Source organism: Camelus dromedarius, chromosome 17 (genome assembly GCF_036321535.1).
Source record: "Camelus dromedarius isolate mCamDro1 chromosome 17, mCamDro1.pat, whole genome shotgun sequence".
NCBI classification, from domain to species: Eukaryota; Metazoa; Chordata; class Mammalia; order Artiodactyla; family Camelidae; genus Camelus; species Camelus dromedarius.
This window is the reverse complement of record NC_087452.1, coordinates 29,098,135-29,116,314: the sequence shown is the minus strand read 5'-3', so window position 1 is coordinate 29,116,314 and position 18,180 is coordinate 29,098,135. Positions and strand designations below refer to the sequence as shown.

At 40.8% G+C, this 18,180-nt stretch overlaps 1 protein-coding gene across 6 annotated transcripts in view; it reads right to left on the bottom strand.

Moving 5' to 3' along the window:
• Positions 1–18,180, bottom strand: part of ERC2 (ELKS/RAB6-interacting/CAST family member 2) — an 870,990-nt gene that overhangs the window by 167,362 nt on the left and 685,448 nt on the right. For 5 of the 6 annotated variants that reach the window (XR_010384837.1, XM_064496412.1, XM_064496414.1 and 2 more), the window contains one exon: positions 15,787–15,921. Coding sequence is in view for 5 of the 6 variants with exons in the window: in XM_064496412.1 (XP_064352482.1) it covers positions 15,787–15,921 (135 nt within the window). In the remaining variant the exon portion in view is untranslated. Of the gene's footprint in view, positions 1–631; positions 698–15,786; positions 15,922–18,180 lie in introns of all 6 variants that reach the window. The other variant, XM_064496413.1, reaches the window with a different exon arrangement.

Genomic DNA, 18,180 nt, shown 5'->3' with positions numbered 1-18,180 from the left:
TTGTCAAAAAGCAACAGATACAGTACCACTTACGAGACCTACCGATAGTAGTATTTCTATTCTAATTCATTTAAAGAGATACAGTTACCCATTCACCATTACTATGCCTTGATCCTTGTGTTTTCTTCAGAACTGCCATAGAAGAGAGTACAATCCATTAAATGGACTTCTTAGAGGTGATAGTTTCTGCTCCATGAAAACATATAGTTTTATTTCCCTTATTCCTTGCCAAACATCTGACACAACCAGAAGGACATGAAAGTCACACCACACTGGCATATCTGGTAAAAGCAAGCAGTCGGCTGAAAATCACGACCGAAGAACTGTGACAATTCCTGAGTCCATAATCATGCCTTAAAAAGTGTGTATAAGTCCTAACAAGGGCATAGTTGACATCTTAAATAACACAGAAACATTTGAATCGTGCTCAACCCAGCCCCAACAAGGCAGAGCGATAATGTGGTTGCAGGGAGGGGGAGTAGGAAGGAGGAAGCTCTTGGGGATGGTCACAGAACACAGAAGCAAACACAGGGCACAGTCACAAACGTCAGCGAACACAATTGAGCACACACACAATATAACACTAGAATGCAATTTTAAAAGAAAAATGATATAAAAGATGGTTTCTCACCCCTCAAAACAAAACTGGAACTTTGGTTTACAGGCCCGGCTATGCCCATATGCCCTCCTCGTCATCCTGTGGCCGGCCCGGGGTAGGGAGGTGCACGGAGAGGAGGGGAGCACCGGAATGAAAGAAGAGAAGGTTAGTTACACCGTGATGCACTGCAAAGGCACACTGATCTTCACTTTGTTTTTTAATCTTAAAGAGTGAGGGAAAAAAAAAATCCATAGTAACTTAAGTTCCACATCACTGACTTGTAAAATACATAGCTGAGTTTTGTATCTATGGCAACTCCCACACAAAAACATTCCACCCACCCAGCTCTGACTCTGTGTCAAGATTGGATTAGAAGATTAAAATTAGTCTACATTAGCAGATGATTATTTTTTTGGAAAGCATGCAATCTGAATTGCATACGCCTAAGGAGTAGATTAAACCTTTTAAGTAAGCAGAGAAGTAATTATAGTAACCAAATACTCTTAATTTCTCTTAAGCTTAAAGTATCAATAAAGGCTGAAGAAGAATTAGAAAGGAAAAAAAAACTCCATCGACTTGGGTGGAGCAAACTCCTGTAGCATGCGAGAATTCACATCAGTTATTTCACAAAGGCTATGATCTTCTCGATTTGTCAGGTTCTATTTTGCTCTTAGCCTAAAAAAGGATGTGCCCGCCATAGAATAATTATACATTTGCATGGAATGATTATACAATCACAATCAAATAAATTTCAAAGCAAAGGGAATAAACTTTCAATTTGGTAGAATGCTTGCAGAAAGGAAGTTTTGTTTAACTTCAAATTGTGTTCAACTGTGGATAAACTGAAACTTATTTGGTCTGAATTCTTGTTGAAAACATTTCCATAATGGTTCAGGCCATTTTCCTCACTTAGCGAAGAGGCCAACAGGCAGGGTAATTGAAACTTTGAAGACAGAAATATGTCTACTATCACAAGGTCCTGTTTTGAACAAGAATTCTCAGTGTTTACTGCAAGGATAGAAACAAAGTGTAGAAAACTGAGTGGTTCATACCCTAGCCTCACACATCATTTGGGAGCTGTGTCTTTTAATAAACCCCTGACGAAATCAGGTTTTCCTATGATTTGCTTCTTTGAGAATCAGGAACAGGAAAAACAGCAACTTGGAAAACTTCCTTGTGATTTGTATCCCTATTGCTTAACCTGTTGTCATTATTAGGTTGAATCCTATGAAAATGCCAGTATTTGATTATTTTTGATCTAGAAAAACAGCAGTTTCATACAGTTCAACCTCATCTTGCAGTTAGGTCAAGGTAATTTTCATCTACTCAAGGATTTAGATCTGTGGTCTTTGAAATGAGTTTTTGTATCATTTCTTTCCTTTGTATTTCTGTGAATTTTACTTTTGTGCATTTAAAAATATTATTCTGATAAAAGATGATCACCAGACTGCCAGAGGGGTCTGTGGCCCACAAACGTTGTACAATGCCCCACTAATTTCAGTCAATCAAGTGATTTGCACAGAGTCTACAGTGAACAACTCAGTATGAATTTGCACTGACAGTTTAGATAGCACTATTCTGGCAAAAAATAGAGTACAACTGATCATCTTAGCTGGGTCTTCTCATATAAAATTTACCTGTGTTTATTTATCACTACACAGTCTATAATTGCTCCTGGCAATAAATTTCTCTTTTCCCTACAAAACTTAAGAAATACGGATTTTTACATTCATTAAACTTCCTCTCAGTTTCAGGAGAAAAGCAAAGTTGAAGTCTCTTTTTATACTAATGAAGAAGGAAAATCTATAGCATGGGACCCTCAGGCATTCACAAATGGGTTTCAAAGGGTCTAGGAATCTCTTGAAATTCAGCATAGAATGTTGTGGGTACCTGTATGTATCTTTCTCTGGATGGAGGCACTAGCTGCCATTATGAAGTTCTTAACCCCCAAAGTCACTGCTCTAGGAAAACTCCAGGCTCAGAGAGATGCTATGATTTGCCAAAGTCACAAAACAAAATAGGAAGTTTTCCCTCAAATGTAACCCACAGCCCCTGCTGACTGCTTCTAAATGGCTGTAAAAATCACTCTCCTTACAGAGCAGTTTATTTCACTTTGCATTTAAAACCCAACAGCATGTATACACTCAGTTGGTTTCAAATCCATTCACAGAGGTTTTAAATTTAAAAAAAAAAAAGAAGAGGAAAGAAAAGAAAGCCACTGCAACCAAAATCTACCACTATTTTCCTAACAGTGAAATGTGGTCTAATGCAAATTACTTTTAGCAAATTAAATATATTAAAAAGTGGTAATTAATTATGATTGAAGCAGACAGGAGTTGTAGCTTGAAAATATACACTGCCAATATCACTACTGTGCCTCGTCCACCATAGGAATAAAAAGGAGCTCCCAGATGTCGAGGGTTATTAAAAGCCAGATGTTGAGATTGACATCTTATATGCTGGTGAATAAAGTAAAGAAATATGACAGTCCAATATAAACTTTGCTAACATTTAACATGGCAGAAATGTGGATAAATTCCTTCAGTGAACTCAGAATATTATGCATTTCTTTCAAGCTTTTTGTTTCTAAAGTTTAAAGTTTTCAAAAGAAAATAGAAAGGGAAGTGGTGGCCACTTCTGGTCTCTCTAATCTTCAAAGCTTAAACATGAATTGACCCTAATCACTAAGTGATCTGGGTCAGAGTGAGTGTCCACTTGGGGAATAAAAAACAAAAATGCAGGAGCTAATCAGAGACGGAGCTCCAAGCATTTCCAAACGTTCACAGCTGTTTGACTCCTGCATTGCCTGCATCTTTGTATGCAAATATTAATTTTTTTCAGCAACCTTACTGTACAGAAATGTAAATCTGAGGATCAAAAAATAAGAAACAGATAAATGTTACTTGATCCCTAAATTCAGGCCAACTTATTTAGAAATTCTTGGGGTTTTTAAATGCATCTATCAGGCCTGGAAGAGTCTGTTTCCTTCCCTTGTTTTTCTGTTTTCAAATCGACTTTGCAGTGGTGTTTCTCGATGTTGCTTGGTTTGCTCCCTTGTGTGTTCTTCATGAATGATTGCTATGCCAGGAGTTGCCAAAATATCCGAATGGGAAGAAAGCCTCTAGTCCATCAGTCATCCATCTGCTTTTGTTCACAGCATCTGGGGATGGGAACATCCAAGGTGGGCTGAAGCCCAGAGCACAGTGACCACAAAACACAGCAGATTTTGAAGAGGGAGGAGGTTTAACTATCAAGTAAACTCAGGATGTATCTATGGCTTCAGAGATGATATGAAGCCTTGATGGAAATCCTGTAGTCCCAGATGTTGGGCCCTAATGGGGTTCTCGAAATACTGAGATAAAACAAAATCCCTTACCAGATGGGCTGCTCACTGGGCTATGTTGATGACAAGATCTAAGGGCAAAGTGACTGAGTCATCACTGACAAAACAGGAGACCTGCTGTTGTGGGGGACACTTATTAGCCCCAGCAAAGAAGCTCTGGGAAGGAACTCTATAATATGACATGATAAATGGCCCAGTGTAAACCTTTAATTGGTCTCTATTTTGAAGCATTAGGTATCGCCAGCAGGCAAGCCCTGGCCCATCACAGGATATATATTCTTTAAACACCTGCAATTTTCTCTGAGTTGATAGCTGGCTTTTTTCTTGAAATAGAAGGACTAGGTTCCTAGTGGGGATCTTACTGTCACACCTGTACTACCTGGAAATGCGAATGAGAATTAAATGATGGAAATATCATCTTCAAATCAGCCCACTGCCTCTGTGAGAACTCAGCCAGCTAACTCTGCCAGGAAGTCCACCCTGGTCTCCTTGTGGGAAAAGCAAGAAGACTGTCCTGGTTACTAACAGGGTGTGGTGTGGACAATCACCAGACCCAATCCTACTCCTACTGCAGTTCATGGCTTGTCTGACATTTTTTGCAAACTTCAAGCTCCAGGAGTCTGCAAACTTTGGCCACATGAGTCACGGTAGCAGGACCATAGTGCAGGACTCATGATGTACCCTGTGCCTGGGTTTGACCAAAGCAGCTCCTTTTGGCATGTCCAAATGCAGGCCTGGCCAGAACTGGGAAAGGCAGGTGCATGTATAAAGGAAAGCAAGAAACATGAACCTGGAAACAAGGGCATCGAGCCTTGTCAGGCACTAACGAATTTTCTCTCAGGGTCAAATCCAAACCTTCCCTTTAGAGACCACCCATTTGTGTCTTTCACCTCTCCTGCCTCCTGGAATGCTTAGCCCATGGATGGATGTCTCTGTTCAGGTGATGAGGTCAGGAATGGCTGTACACTCTTACATGATCTGTAGTTGTTACAGCCTGTGGGACCTATTTGCAGACAAGTTCTCACAAAGAATTAGGAAAGTCCTATCCAGGTTCAGATACCTGGTACATGTCCTGTTTAAATATAAATGTTAACTTCTGACCTGGGCTAGACATGAGCCAGTGGGTATTAGCACCTGCCCCAGGTTGGAGAGTGTGACAGGTTTCCGTGTTTCTTCACTGAGTCTCACCATGACACAGGTGCCGGGAGGCTCTTTAGGCAGATGTGGAAAGGCAGGCTTGGGGAGAAAGATTAAGCAGCTCCCTGAGGACTCCTGCCCAGGAGCTGTGGAGCCAGGGTCAAATTTCAGTCTGACCACAAAGGTGTATCCTCCTGACGTGCGAGCTGTGAAGCCAAGAAAGAAGCCTCATTTTGGCCCCAGAAAAGGTATTGGTTCTGCTTAGCTCAGCTCTGAAGTCCTTCAAACTCTGCACTGCCTCCTTCCAAGCTATTGAAGGTCCCAGGTAGAGTTGGATGGTACAACTTAGGTGGGATCTCTCTGGCTTTTGGAAGAAAGAACACCTCACATGCACATGGCAGCTGTCTTTTCTACGGCATAACAGCAGCATCCCAAGAAATTTCAAGGTCCCTGAAGGAAGAGGCAGCGCCTCCATTCCCTTCCCACTGCATCACAGCATCTCAGATGTGGGAATTCCACACATATTTCCAAATAAGTAAGTTATAGGATCAGTCCTTGCTTTTCTGAATGACTCTAGTCCTCTGAAAGAGAAGGCTGCCTGGATTCCAGAGTTCCTTAGGGCTGCCAAGATTGTGTTTACTTGTTTCTCCCCAGAATGGCTCCTTCCCTCTTCTGACTACAGCAGCTGCATCCCTGGCTTATTCTTCTAACCTGAGTTGGTGAAAGCTGAACGGCACTGGTAGAGGAGAACATGACGGGTGAGTCCGCATTTTAAAAGACACACTGGGGTGTTTCTCGAGGGAGAGGCAGAGACTGGAGGCTTGTGAAGCCGGGGTTGCTTCTTCTCAGCAAGTCGAGGTTGCAGGGGCCCCCTGAGGCAGGCAGTCATCTTAGTCCTCTTTGCCAAGCCATGGAGAACATTAAAGAAGATTTGGAGGGGGGGGGGTTCTCCTTCACTTCTAACCTTAGGCACTTTCTCAATTTTTTGGACTATCATTATAGGGTCACTTGAAGAAACCAGTTTTCTGTTTCCTTCAAGGAGAAGTAATTCTGTCAAACCAATCTTTGGCTTATGGTGCCAGCTCTCTCAGCTGAAAGATACAGGATACCCAGCTGAAGATGGGAGTGCTGGAAGGCTCTATGTTGGCCAACAGTATTCTTTTGGAGCCCAAAGTCAACATCTGCTAAAAGCTGCGCCATTGCCAGATAGCCATAAAAAAGGGGTGGGGTGGAGACAGGCTTTATTTTCATTCCCTCATCCATCAGTCATTAACCCTTGGCTTTGTTAAACAGAGTGAAAATTGTGGGTTTTTTGTTTTTTTTTAACATGTTCCTGGTTCTGCCATTTCCTGGCTAGTGGGCAACCAAATCCCCTAGCCTCTTGTCTCTTCGCTTCCTCAGTTGCCTCAAAAAGAAAATGAGATCAGAGGATCCTGACACTTCATAGGGTTGCTGTATGAATTAAACTTGAGAATGTAAATTAAACTACCCTGTAGCTGATACAAACATACACAAACATAACTGAGCACACCATCCTTGTTGGTAGCACTTGATAGTTTATCACTATTACTACAAATTACTTGATATTACACTAAGAACAAAAGCAAAAAAGGGTGTGTGTAAAAAGGATCTGCTAGTGTATTAAACAGTCCTTAGTTATTTTAACATATATGGGCTGTTCAAAGCTAGAGTTTATTCAGATCATTAGTATTACAGATGCTGGAACAATCTTTAAAATGCTGTTTTTCCATAAATAAGGTAGTTTTTAGATTCTGTGTGTATGCAGTATACATTTAAAGCATGTTTTCAATTCTCTTTCCAGAGGTTCTGCTATCTCCTGAGTGCTTGTAAGCGCCTTGGAGTGTGGAAGTCCAACATGATCCTTATTACAGCAGTTCAAGAAAAAAATTTTTAAAAAGAGGGTAATGATGTTTAGCAACAGAAAATGGATTTCCTTGCTTCCAGACCTTTCAAGGTTGGCCACCTCCTTTCAGTGGGGGAGCTGAAGTGCTGCCTCTTAGACAAATGTGACTGGATTAAAGCAGCAAGTTGCAAAGGAATCAACCCTTCCAAATATTGCCAAGATGAGCTACATCTACAAGCTTGGGAGGGCAGACTGTGTCTGAAAACCCCTGATGACTCCAAAGATGCCGTAACAAATCTCTTAATGAAACCCTAATACTGAAAACAAGGTTTAAAACTAGGAGGAATCAGTGGGAGGAGGAGGGGGCAACTTTACCCAAAATAGAGTAAGACTGAAATCTTCAATAGGCTCAAACCTCCTTTAAGGAAAAATCCTTTTCTAACAAGAGGATCCTGATGCATTAAGCAGCGCTGCCTTTTTCCCAAACATGAAGACCCTACCTGGCAGGGTTTATCAAATCGTGCCCTCGTGTGCTTACATGTAAAGGAATTAACATCACACCCAGATTAAAGAGCTTTGGCAATAACCTGCTCATCTGCAAAGCCAGCTTCCCAAAGGCTGTGTCACCCCCACCTCCCTTCCTCTCCTGTGGCTTGTAATGGCTGGGTGAGCATGTAACTGCTGGTAGAGGAAGGAGCAGTTAAATACCTCACACAACAGTTCAGACATTTGTCCTTATTTCCTTCCTTACTTGCGGCCTCACAGAGAGCCATGGCGGGGTCATTCCAGAGCTTCTGCTCTTAAAAACAAGCAAATAAACTGCCACCTTTATTTCCCAAAGGTGAGAAATCACATATTCCCTCTGGCTCATGTTTTAGTAGCTTTGGGGACTTTTAGTAGTCTTTGAGGGATAAAGAGAAAAATGACATCTGAGGTGTCATGTACTTTCTACTTCATGTACTTAAAAAAAAATCTGTTGAGTTTTAAACATTATCTTCCAATCTACTTGCTATAAAAGGAGCATCAGAAAAGGGGCAAGTAAGCATAAGAAAAAAAATTGTAACTATGTGTGGTGAAGGATGTTAACCAAACTTATCTGGTAATCATTTCACAATATCATCAGATCATTATATTTACACCTAAAATTAATACAATGTTAAATGTCAATTTTTGAAAATTAATTTTTTACAGAAAGAAAAGAGGCAAGTGGCTCACAAGATTTATTTTAAAATGCATCCCAGGACATCCTTGGCTCCGATTCCGAGAGGATTGGCCCAAGAGTGGGAAAAGTTGAAATCTCTGAACCCTTCTCCCATCCAATAAACATCTGCCCAAACAAGAGGTTTCTTCGTGGGTTTTTGAATTTGAAGGCTTCATCCCTACATGAAGCCAAAACCCAAAAGTGGGCCATGAAATTAGATTTGCAATGCAAAAAACCTCTATCGTCTCTTATTCTGGCAAGCTTCAGACATACTAGCTTGAATGGGAAACTAATATTAAAAGCCTAAGAGATGTAACTTTTCTTATTAGGTTACCAACTTGAGGAACTAAAAATTTTTGCTTTTTGGTCGTCCTGAAACTATAGTAAACTCTGATACATGGTAGTTAATTTTTCTTCTATGTAGGAAACATGAAAATGTACTTACACACACATATATGTATATATAATGTATATTCAAACACGCACTCAGGGGAAGTTAGGGAGAGAAATTTCTAGTTAAACATGATCTTGAGAAATTCTTCCATATGTGGAAAAGTCCTCAGTTCGTCTGACATATAGCTATACATATATATATACACACAGGACACTATGTATACATTTATCCCACATTCATTTAACCTCAAAACATAAAATAAATTCTTTTTTTTCCTCCCTGAGCAAAAGCTAGGAATAACAACTCTATATACAGAATCCATCTTCTGGGGGCAATGGAGCAAGTTAAACCCCTCGTCTGTTTGTTAGAATTCAAAGGGCTGCACTTTGGCTAATCTGCTGGTGAAAGTGCAAGGAAAGCAGGGCATCAATCACAGAACCCCGTCCAGCATTTCACAGAGGCCGAGTGGGGAAGCCACAGGCCTGAGTTGGCTTCTGAGAAGTAACAGGGCCCAGGGAGGGGCTGCTGTGACTGCTTTGTTCTCCTAGTGGACGAGACTCCACCAACTCCTGTTGACCAGACAGAAAATTCAAGCCCCTGGGAGGAAGAGGAGGAGGAGAAAAGCAGGGAAGGAGGGCTGTGGTTACCAGACAGATCTGGGGTCAAGAAACACATGGGGCTTGGAAATGTTGTCACCTACTTCTGGTCACCACCTCAGTGAGGACCTGATTGTAAGGATGGCAGGAAATTCCCCCCCATAGGAATGCTCTGCAGGACACTGACTAATTCCATCTGGGAGCTCAGGTGTGTGCAGCATGGACAGAGGTGGGAGAGCGAGAGGGACCGAACTTCGTTTCTATTTTCTGAGCTAACTCTACCTTATAGCTCTTTTGCCTGTAAGAAGAAGGGAGAGGGAACATGTTTTGAGACCAGAAATCTCAAAACCAAGGTAGCAAACATTGCAGCCTCTTTAAAGCAGAGCATAGGTGCAGTCAGCATGGGTGAGATCACTGGGATCACTTCATTATATCTTAAAATGCAATCTGTATATCTGTCCCATGACCACTTGCTTTTAAAGAAGGCCAAATCTAGGTCTGGGTTCTTTAATGATCAAGTTATTTGATGCTTCTGGGAGAATGACATGTGTCTCAAGCAGAATTTTATGGGAATTTTCAGCAGAAAATGGAAGTGGTCATTAGGTGCTCTGATATGTGTCTGTGGTATAAATTCATGTTTCGGCTGAGAGTCATCACATGCTGGGACCACACGGTAAACAGGAGCAACAGAGAAAGCCAAAGGTCACTATTTACATCTGCAGGCAGATTCTGGAAATTGCCAAGTGGAGCAGGTAATATTTAGGATTAGGGCAATCAGTTTCATAGAAACAGATTAGTAGAGTGGACACCCTAAAGTTGAGGATGCAGAATTGAAAACCCAGCTTCTGGCACAATAAGGTCACTATCAGAAAGTATTCCAAGAGCCCTGGTTGGTCTGATGGCAGCCTTGGGCCAAGTGAAGCAACTGCTACTCTGCTCTGGGGGCCTGGCTTGTGCCAGGCCTTGTGTGCACAAAGGCTTGTGAATGAGTGAGTCACTGAATGTGGGTCCTGGCAATGCACTGCCAAGGGCCTCCTGTAACCCAGAGCAATTTCCTTCTTTCTCTGTGCCAGACTTCACTCCTTGAGTATCTCACTCTGGTGACTCCAGGGCAGTGAGAGAGTAGTATGAAGCCTCATTTTCACTGGCACAGTGACAGCAGGAATAGAGAAGAGTAAAGGGGAACAGGGGAAATGGGTGGTGGTGGTGGTGAAAGGAATAAAGTCACAGAACAGAAGAATGAAAATAAAGACAACAAAAGCTGAGGCAAATGGGAAGGGAAATGAGATGACATTTTAATTCAACTTTGGGAAATAAATCAAAACTAGATGAAATTTACTAAACTTAATGAGAAAGGGAAAGAGACATCTGCATTCTAGAGGAAGTTGATATTGCAGCCATGCAACCATATTCAACATATGAGATTGCATAAATATATCCATACTGACATTCAAGGTGGTTTACCCACAGCATACAGCACTCAGGGACTCGGGCCCTCCTAGAGGGCCAACTGATTTTCAGGTCTGTAACTCTGAGTAATTAACCTCTCTGAGCTCCAGTCTTTATCTGCATAATGGGGATATTCCCATCTGCCCTTCCTATTTCCTAAAGGTACTATAGGAACAACTCATTCAACAGACATTTACTGAATGCCTACTATAAGCCAGACAGTTATGAATGTGCTTTCCAATATGTAACAAAGTATGTGAATATAACACAAAATTTAACCAATTTTTCCATAATCAATTTAATAAGTAGTATGCCTTCATGCTCTTGGACTCTGTAGCATTCTTTTAGAAGTAAGATTTCTATAAAATAAGGTATGAAATTTAAATTTTAATTGAGATCTGAAAGTCTTCAAGGTAGTCAAAATTCCTTGATCTTTCAAACTCCTCTGAGTGAGCATTTCCATTCAAAGAAGGAGGGACAGAGAGGAGAGGCAAGTTGTGGGTTTGGAAAGTGGCCACATATTCTAGGGTTTCCAATCCAAAAAAATGTTTAGGTTTTTGCCAGTTAGGTCCCTACAAATTAGATTCAGAGTGGCAGATGCTTTAACAAATGAAGGTACATTTTGCACAAAAAAAGCAATAAGGTCCAGGTCCTTAAAGACCCAACATCCAACTCAAGACCCAAGCACAGAAGTGTGAGTCCTGGAAGCCGAAGAGCAGCCTGAATGAACCTGAAGTGTGGTGCTCACTCTGATGCTGTGCTTTTCTTATCCATGAGGTTAGCTCATACCTAGGAGCCACTGGAAAGAGGTTAATAAAATATGACTATAAAAATCACATGATGCCTGGAAAAGCAAGTTCAAAAAATTGGCATCATTGGTAAGAAAATGAAAAGATGCTACTTAGAGAAAATAACAGACAGTGATGATAACAGGTACAGAGGGCATTTAGGAGAAGTTGAGTTTCCGTGTAGCTTTTCTAAAGTCAGTCTGGGTAACTTCACGAAAAATAAAGTTACTAATATGTCTCCAGAATGTACTATTTATTCTTTGGACTTAATTGTTTCTCAAAGCTCACCAGCAGCCTGTGTCATAGGAAATATTTGTCATCTTCCCATGTGAACACCTCTTGGTTTGAAGGATTTCCTAAGACATTACTGGGATTTCTCTGATAGTTCTGCTTGAACATATTCAATGACCTATGGCCATCCTGGGGGTCACAGGCCACCAACTATTAACTGCTCCTTTCTCAGGTAGGGTCTAGGCTGTGGGACTGCCACCCCCCACTGACTTTTCCATATTCCATTCCCCCATCACACTCATTTTCAATCTGTCAGGGGCCATGCATTTATGATTTTCTTGCTTTCCTGGGTCCTCATTATTATAATGGCTCCCTTAATTCCAGTCTATTGGGTTTTTTTTTTTCCTTTGGTAGGATAACTCCTTCTCAGATGTTATAGTCTTTAGAAAAGGTATCCCAAGAAATGAATGAAAGGGTCACTCATTTTCTGCTACGCAAAGCATAAGGAAAATTGCCTTAAAACTCCACCTTCTGATGAAAAACACTGCTGGAAACTGGATCAGCCATGTTTTAAACTGGGTAGTCTCTTTCTTCACCTGATACTCTGAGAACAGCATTTCTCAGAGCACAGATGTTACCAGAAAAGAATAAGAAAGAAAGGTTCCATGGTGAAATAAGTCTGGGAAATGCTGGGTTAAATAAAACTGGAGAGCTTTCTTTCTTATATGACTTTATAGATCCTTTGATCTGTTAATTGCACCAAGACTCTCCAACATCATGTTCTAATATGCAGCACTTTACCAAAATTCTTTGCTCACCGAATCTTTGTTTCAAGATTCTCCCCTTGGGACTAATGTTCCAAAAGTTACTTTGGAAAAACGCTAGTCTAGACTTACAACCCTTGGATTGGGTTTCTCCTGAGGAGAAAGAAAAATCATAGTGAAGGAGAGAGGGACAGGGAAGAAATGGAAAAAGAATCTAATTCTGCAAGTACCTGGCAATAGTTAAATTGAGTTTCCTAAGAAAAAAAGAGCTTCTCTGGAAAAGTAGCAAAGTGGCTGATTTTTTTGTATTTCTTCATTTTCATATGTTCAGACCTCTTAATAAAGCTCAAAAGGCAACATCAACATTTTGTAGCCCCTCTTCCAGAAGACACTGTTGGTTAACTCTCAGGGCCACAGAAAGGTCAGGGCTGGAAGAGTCATAGAAAGGGAATCAAGAATCCCTGGAAGAGTCCTTTCCCCTGTAAGTCAGTTCAGTTAACACGGGTACATCATGAACATTTAGTCTAAATCTCATCCAAATCAATCCATTATTTAGACTCTAATGTTGTCACATACTGATATAAATCTGTCACTTTCTCCTAAGAAGTAGTTCCACTCCAAATATATTAGTATATACCCTCACACAATTTTGAGTAGCTTTTGTAATCAATTGGGAAAGACTTCCTGGCCTTTCAATGGCTATTACATTCTGGGACTCAGATTTACAACAATGCACATATTGATATATGAGTTGGTGAATACGAATTTCAAAAATCCAGCACAGGGTAAGGCATCATTGTCCTAGACCTGGGACACCTAGTCAATAGGGGCAATTAGCCGAGGGGACCTTATCATCTCCATCACTGGAGTCAACCTACTTATACCAGGGTTCCTAACTTAAGTTTCCTCTGATGGAAAAAGTACACCTTGGGAGCTTTACAGGATTGTTGACTCCAGTTTTAAACCACAAGGCTTTCCTTCTGGTCAAGGGCACTTCACTTTCACAGTCTGGAACCCCACTGGAGTTCCTAAGTCATGGGCCCCTTAATTAAGTTATAACTACCTTTTACCTGTCTTGTTCTGATTAACATGATCCAGAACAGAATTGAAGGAGACATCAGGAGACATACGATTTTTGTCCTGTATTTATGATAGATAAGACAGAACCCCCTTCAAGAAAACTCCTTGAAGGCAGGGGATTTCCTTGAAGGGGGTTCTGTCTTATCTATCATGCTCTTCCCCAAGCCCAGCAGATTGGCCAGTATGGAATATGTGCTCCAAATATCAACTGAATGAGCAAACAATCAGCAGCAGGACTCTACTCAGTTGCCACCTCCCTTCTCTCAGGGACTGGGTTTTTCATATGCAGAAGAGGATAAAGCTCTCTGCTTCTATGCCTGTGGGTCGCTTACAGTAGTTACTGAGATGAAGGATGTAAAAGTGGAAGGTCGTCACCATCTCTCTAACAGTGGCAATGAGAAAGGTATACCAGAGGTCCTGACAACACAGCTTAACCATACATTCCTCAAGGAATGCTAACCCTTCTATGAAGGGCACCACCTCTGAGCAATGTTTTTTGCCCTATGACAACCTCTAGTGTCGGTAGACAAACATAAGGAAGTCAACCAAGCAGGCAAGTACTCTAGTTTAATGATTAAAGAACTCTAGGAAAATATCCAGAGACAAGTTTTCATAAAAAATATCCTTCACAAGGCAGATAAATTTGAACTGTGCCACGTCTCTAGCAGGACACATTAGCCTATGTGTCTCTGTGATGAAACGAGACTGTTCTCTTAGCAGGTCCTTGTGTGATCCACTCCCACAGTTTGGCTCCAAATCCTTCTTTCTGTCCCTATACTGTTCTCTGTTCCTGTTTCTCTAGGGGAAAGTCCAGCGTGGCCTTCTAGCACCAATAAAACCAATAAACTCCTCATGGCAGAAGGTCAAGGAGCAAAGGGCAGGGATCAAGAATGAGAATGAAGAGATTTAGTTAGCAGGATGCCAAGTATACTGGGATAAATCAGTGCAGGAAGTGGTGGTGGCAGTGAAGAATGAGATTTGAATAAATAAAACCAAGTCAACCAAAACTACAGACATACAAGATAATGGCATAAACTTAATCTCTCCATTTTGCTGATCTCCAAATTGAGAACCAGTTTTGAGAACTAATGACATAAACTGGTACCTTCCTGCACTTGGCTTCAGAAACCAAGATGTCCTGTGTGAACATCTTCTGCAGGGTTGAGGTCTCTGAGGACTAATGTTTCCCAGTACGAGGGTAGGGCCAAGTTAGAAGTGGGGGCAGGGAGCCTCCTGGTTCGAGCTACCTTACTATACAGCTCCGGGAAGCACATCTTACGTTGTGTATTATATAAACAGTGCTCCCTGAAGTTGTACTCCTGGTAAAACACCTTGGAGACTTGGAATCTTAACTTCTTCTTTGGGATGCTAGTGACATGAGATGAAAAGGAAACAGCCATCTGAAAAATAGTTTTAGGAGCATAATAAGCACCCCTCCCTCCAGCAAACAATTAAACTCCTCTTCACACAGGTAATTGCAATAAGATCTCCCCTCACATATTCAGAAATATGTAACAAAGGCATTCACACTTATCCAGATGATTCTATTCCATTACCTATGGCCCCATCACTGTTGTAATTTTTTGTATGTTACACTATTTTTTAAAAGGTCATAGAACAATAAAGGAGGAAATGCTGCTAATTTTGACTACATTACCTTGCTAGTTTGCATTTAATTTCATAATTTCTATGAAGTTCACCTTTAAGAATTTTAATGCTAAACACCATAAATAGTTTTTGCATTTGGTGGCTGAATGCAAATATTGTTGAAAACTACAGGAGGGTTGTGTTTTTGTCAGTCCATCTCTTCACTACTTTACTTAGTCAAGGGTTAAGATAGGGTCCAAATCAAATAAACTGGACCCCTTGACTTCACTGGCTAAAATGCAAGCAAAACTGATTTCTTTTTATGTTGTTTTACCCCAGTTTTAATTTGCATCACTAAGGAATTTTCTAGGACAGTGCTCAGCAAACTCAAGCTTTCTCTGGTTGCCAAGCTCATGAAAACAAAGTGCTCTCACTTAAAACTCTGAAAGAGACGTTCCAAAGTAACCCACCATTAGATACTGAGCCAGCAACAGACTACATATCTATGAAAGAAGAAAGGAGGGGAGGAAAGAAAATGCATAACATAAACAAGAACAGACAAAACCTTAAAGAGGAAGGAGAAAGGAAAACATTTAGATTCCTTGAGTGATGGAAATAAATACCAAAGCTATTAGTTTCAGTTCAAAGAACATATCACTTTATGCTGTTTATTATTTCTTGAGGATTATTTATTTTATCTTAAAATATCCAAAGGGTAAAAGGGGTCCTGGAGGTAAGCAGCAATGAAACTGACCTGGTCAGGAGAAGGCCTGTGATTGGAATGTTGCGACCTCCCAGGAGATCGGTGGTGGTGGTGATGGTGGTGGTGGTGGTAGTGGTGGTGGTCCTCATCATAGTTGTCCGCCATCAGCTTCATTCTGTTCTGGGTCTGTGCAGAACAAAAACCAGGAAAGTTTCCATCAGGAGCTAGAAGACCAGCCAAAGAGACTCAGGGCATAATTATAGCACCTATAGGTCTCCCTTTGTTCCTAACCCAGAAATTTTCATTTTTAGTTAAACTGAAACTTAATAAAGAATGCATCATGCCATCAGCTTTGATGAAAGAGACTTTGTCACATCCTTGAAGTCACTATGTTCTTGGATCTACATTTGTAGACATAAGTGTACTTCCCCCATCCATGTGATTTAAAAGAGAAAAAATGGACACTTTCTAAAGTGCTTTGTTTTGTTATCAAGTGATCACTGAGATCCAGAATAAGCTTGCAATCACATACTGCCAACAATCACATCCTACACTCTAGAGCAAGCAAAAGAAGGAAGCCCTGGATGAAAAGATGGGAAAGGGCTGGGTAGAGACAGAGAACTACAGACAAACAGCAAACAGTGGTCTGGCAAGATAAGGCAGAGAAATCCACTTAAAAGCTGCTAAATGCAAAATACTGATGGAGATGATTTGTTGCTATGATGACTTCTAGGGAAAGAGCTCTCTATACACATTTTAAATGATACTGTTCTTTGGGAAATAAAGCAGAAAAAAAGCAAAGTTTAATATTTGTCACATGATGCAACTAGGTGTCATAGTTAAACCCAGGGCCACAGAACTGTATTGTTTTATTATGAAGGGCAAGAAACAGAATAACTATCAATTACTTAACAGGGTCACAGACTCTAGAAAAATGCCTAAAGACCATGGGAAAGGGCAGATAAAAATATCTAGCCCAGAAAGCAACAAAATGTAGAGTACAAGTGTGGGTTTAGAGATAAAACCGTCTGGGTTCAAGTCCTTCTCCACCTCTTTACTGGTTATGAAGTCTTTTGAGAGTTAACTATTTCCACACCTCAGTTTCCCCAGCTTTAAAATGGGAGTAATAGTGCCTCCCTCCCTGGGGTTGCAGTGAGGAGAAAGTGATCTGGCAGGCAATGGGCTTGAAGTAAAAGTCATATGCTATTATTACCATTAATATTGTTGCTGTTACTTAGTGGAAGACACTTTTCCTTCTTAATACATGTTCCTTTGCCTCTAACTTCTATGCCTGGCTAAAGGACAGCCTTTTCTTGACCCCGCCCTTTAGGCCGGGTGACGTGTACCTCCTACTTACCACAGCTCTACAGCCACGGACTTATCTGTCCATTTGTCGCTAGGCTTGAGGCTCTTTCTTTCATCTGCCTCTCCCCAGAATCTAATACAGAGCTAAGCAAATGCAGATAATACTATGCATGTTGCTGCAACGAATGACTGGAAGAAAGAAAGGGCCATGATTTTGAGGGGTGCTGCAAGTTTGTTTTCAGCCAGAGAAGGTCACTAAGAGTTGAGGACATGTCATGAGTTGCCATAACAATCCCATAAGCACTTTAAGAGACCTGGAAGGCAGAGGCTGGCAGAGCCTCCAGCTAGTTGGAATTTTAGTATGTAATATAAATAATATTCTGATAATATTAAAGGACCTAGCAGTATATATTTGTAGTATTTTTCATGTACAGTCTAATTATACTCAAAATTTTCCTGGGAGGAATTATTACTATCCTCATTTCCAGCTAGAAAATCAAGGCATAGATTTCAGCCTCCAGAGTCTCTTTCTTGACATAAAACATGGATATCTTCTGGGTCTCCCAATTCTCAATCTCTAGGCTTCCCTCTTCGCCATGTTGCAAGTTAAAAAAAAAAAAAAAAAAGCAAACAGCTGAACAGGTAGAAATAACTTTCTCATAAATGCTTCAGTTCTGTTAAGTTTTGGAAACACCTCACATCCCAATTCTATGTGACAGAGGATGTCTCATGATTTACTCACTCCATTTTTTAAAATGTGTATAATATCTGAAAGGCCCCAGAGTGGATGTAAAAAAGGCATGCGTATGGATAAAAACAATAAAAATAGAGGGAAAGAGCCATCTAAAAATCAAATAAAAAATCCCAGGCAAACTTTGTCAGCTGATAGCATTTCCATCCTTCACTTGTCCACTTAAAGTGTCAGAAGACCCAATAGACACGTTACACCTTGTAAGAAAGAGCAGGTCAGTGGAGTTGTTGCCCACCAAGTGCTGAGGCTCATCTACTCTGCCTGCCCTACACATGAGATTGTGAAATTCAGCGTTCACACCTAAAATTCCAGTATTGTCAGGAGCCTGTACTTTTGAACTCATGAACTAATAAATCTGGAATTGTTTCTTCTAATAGTATTCTGAAAGT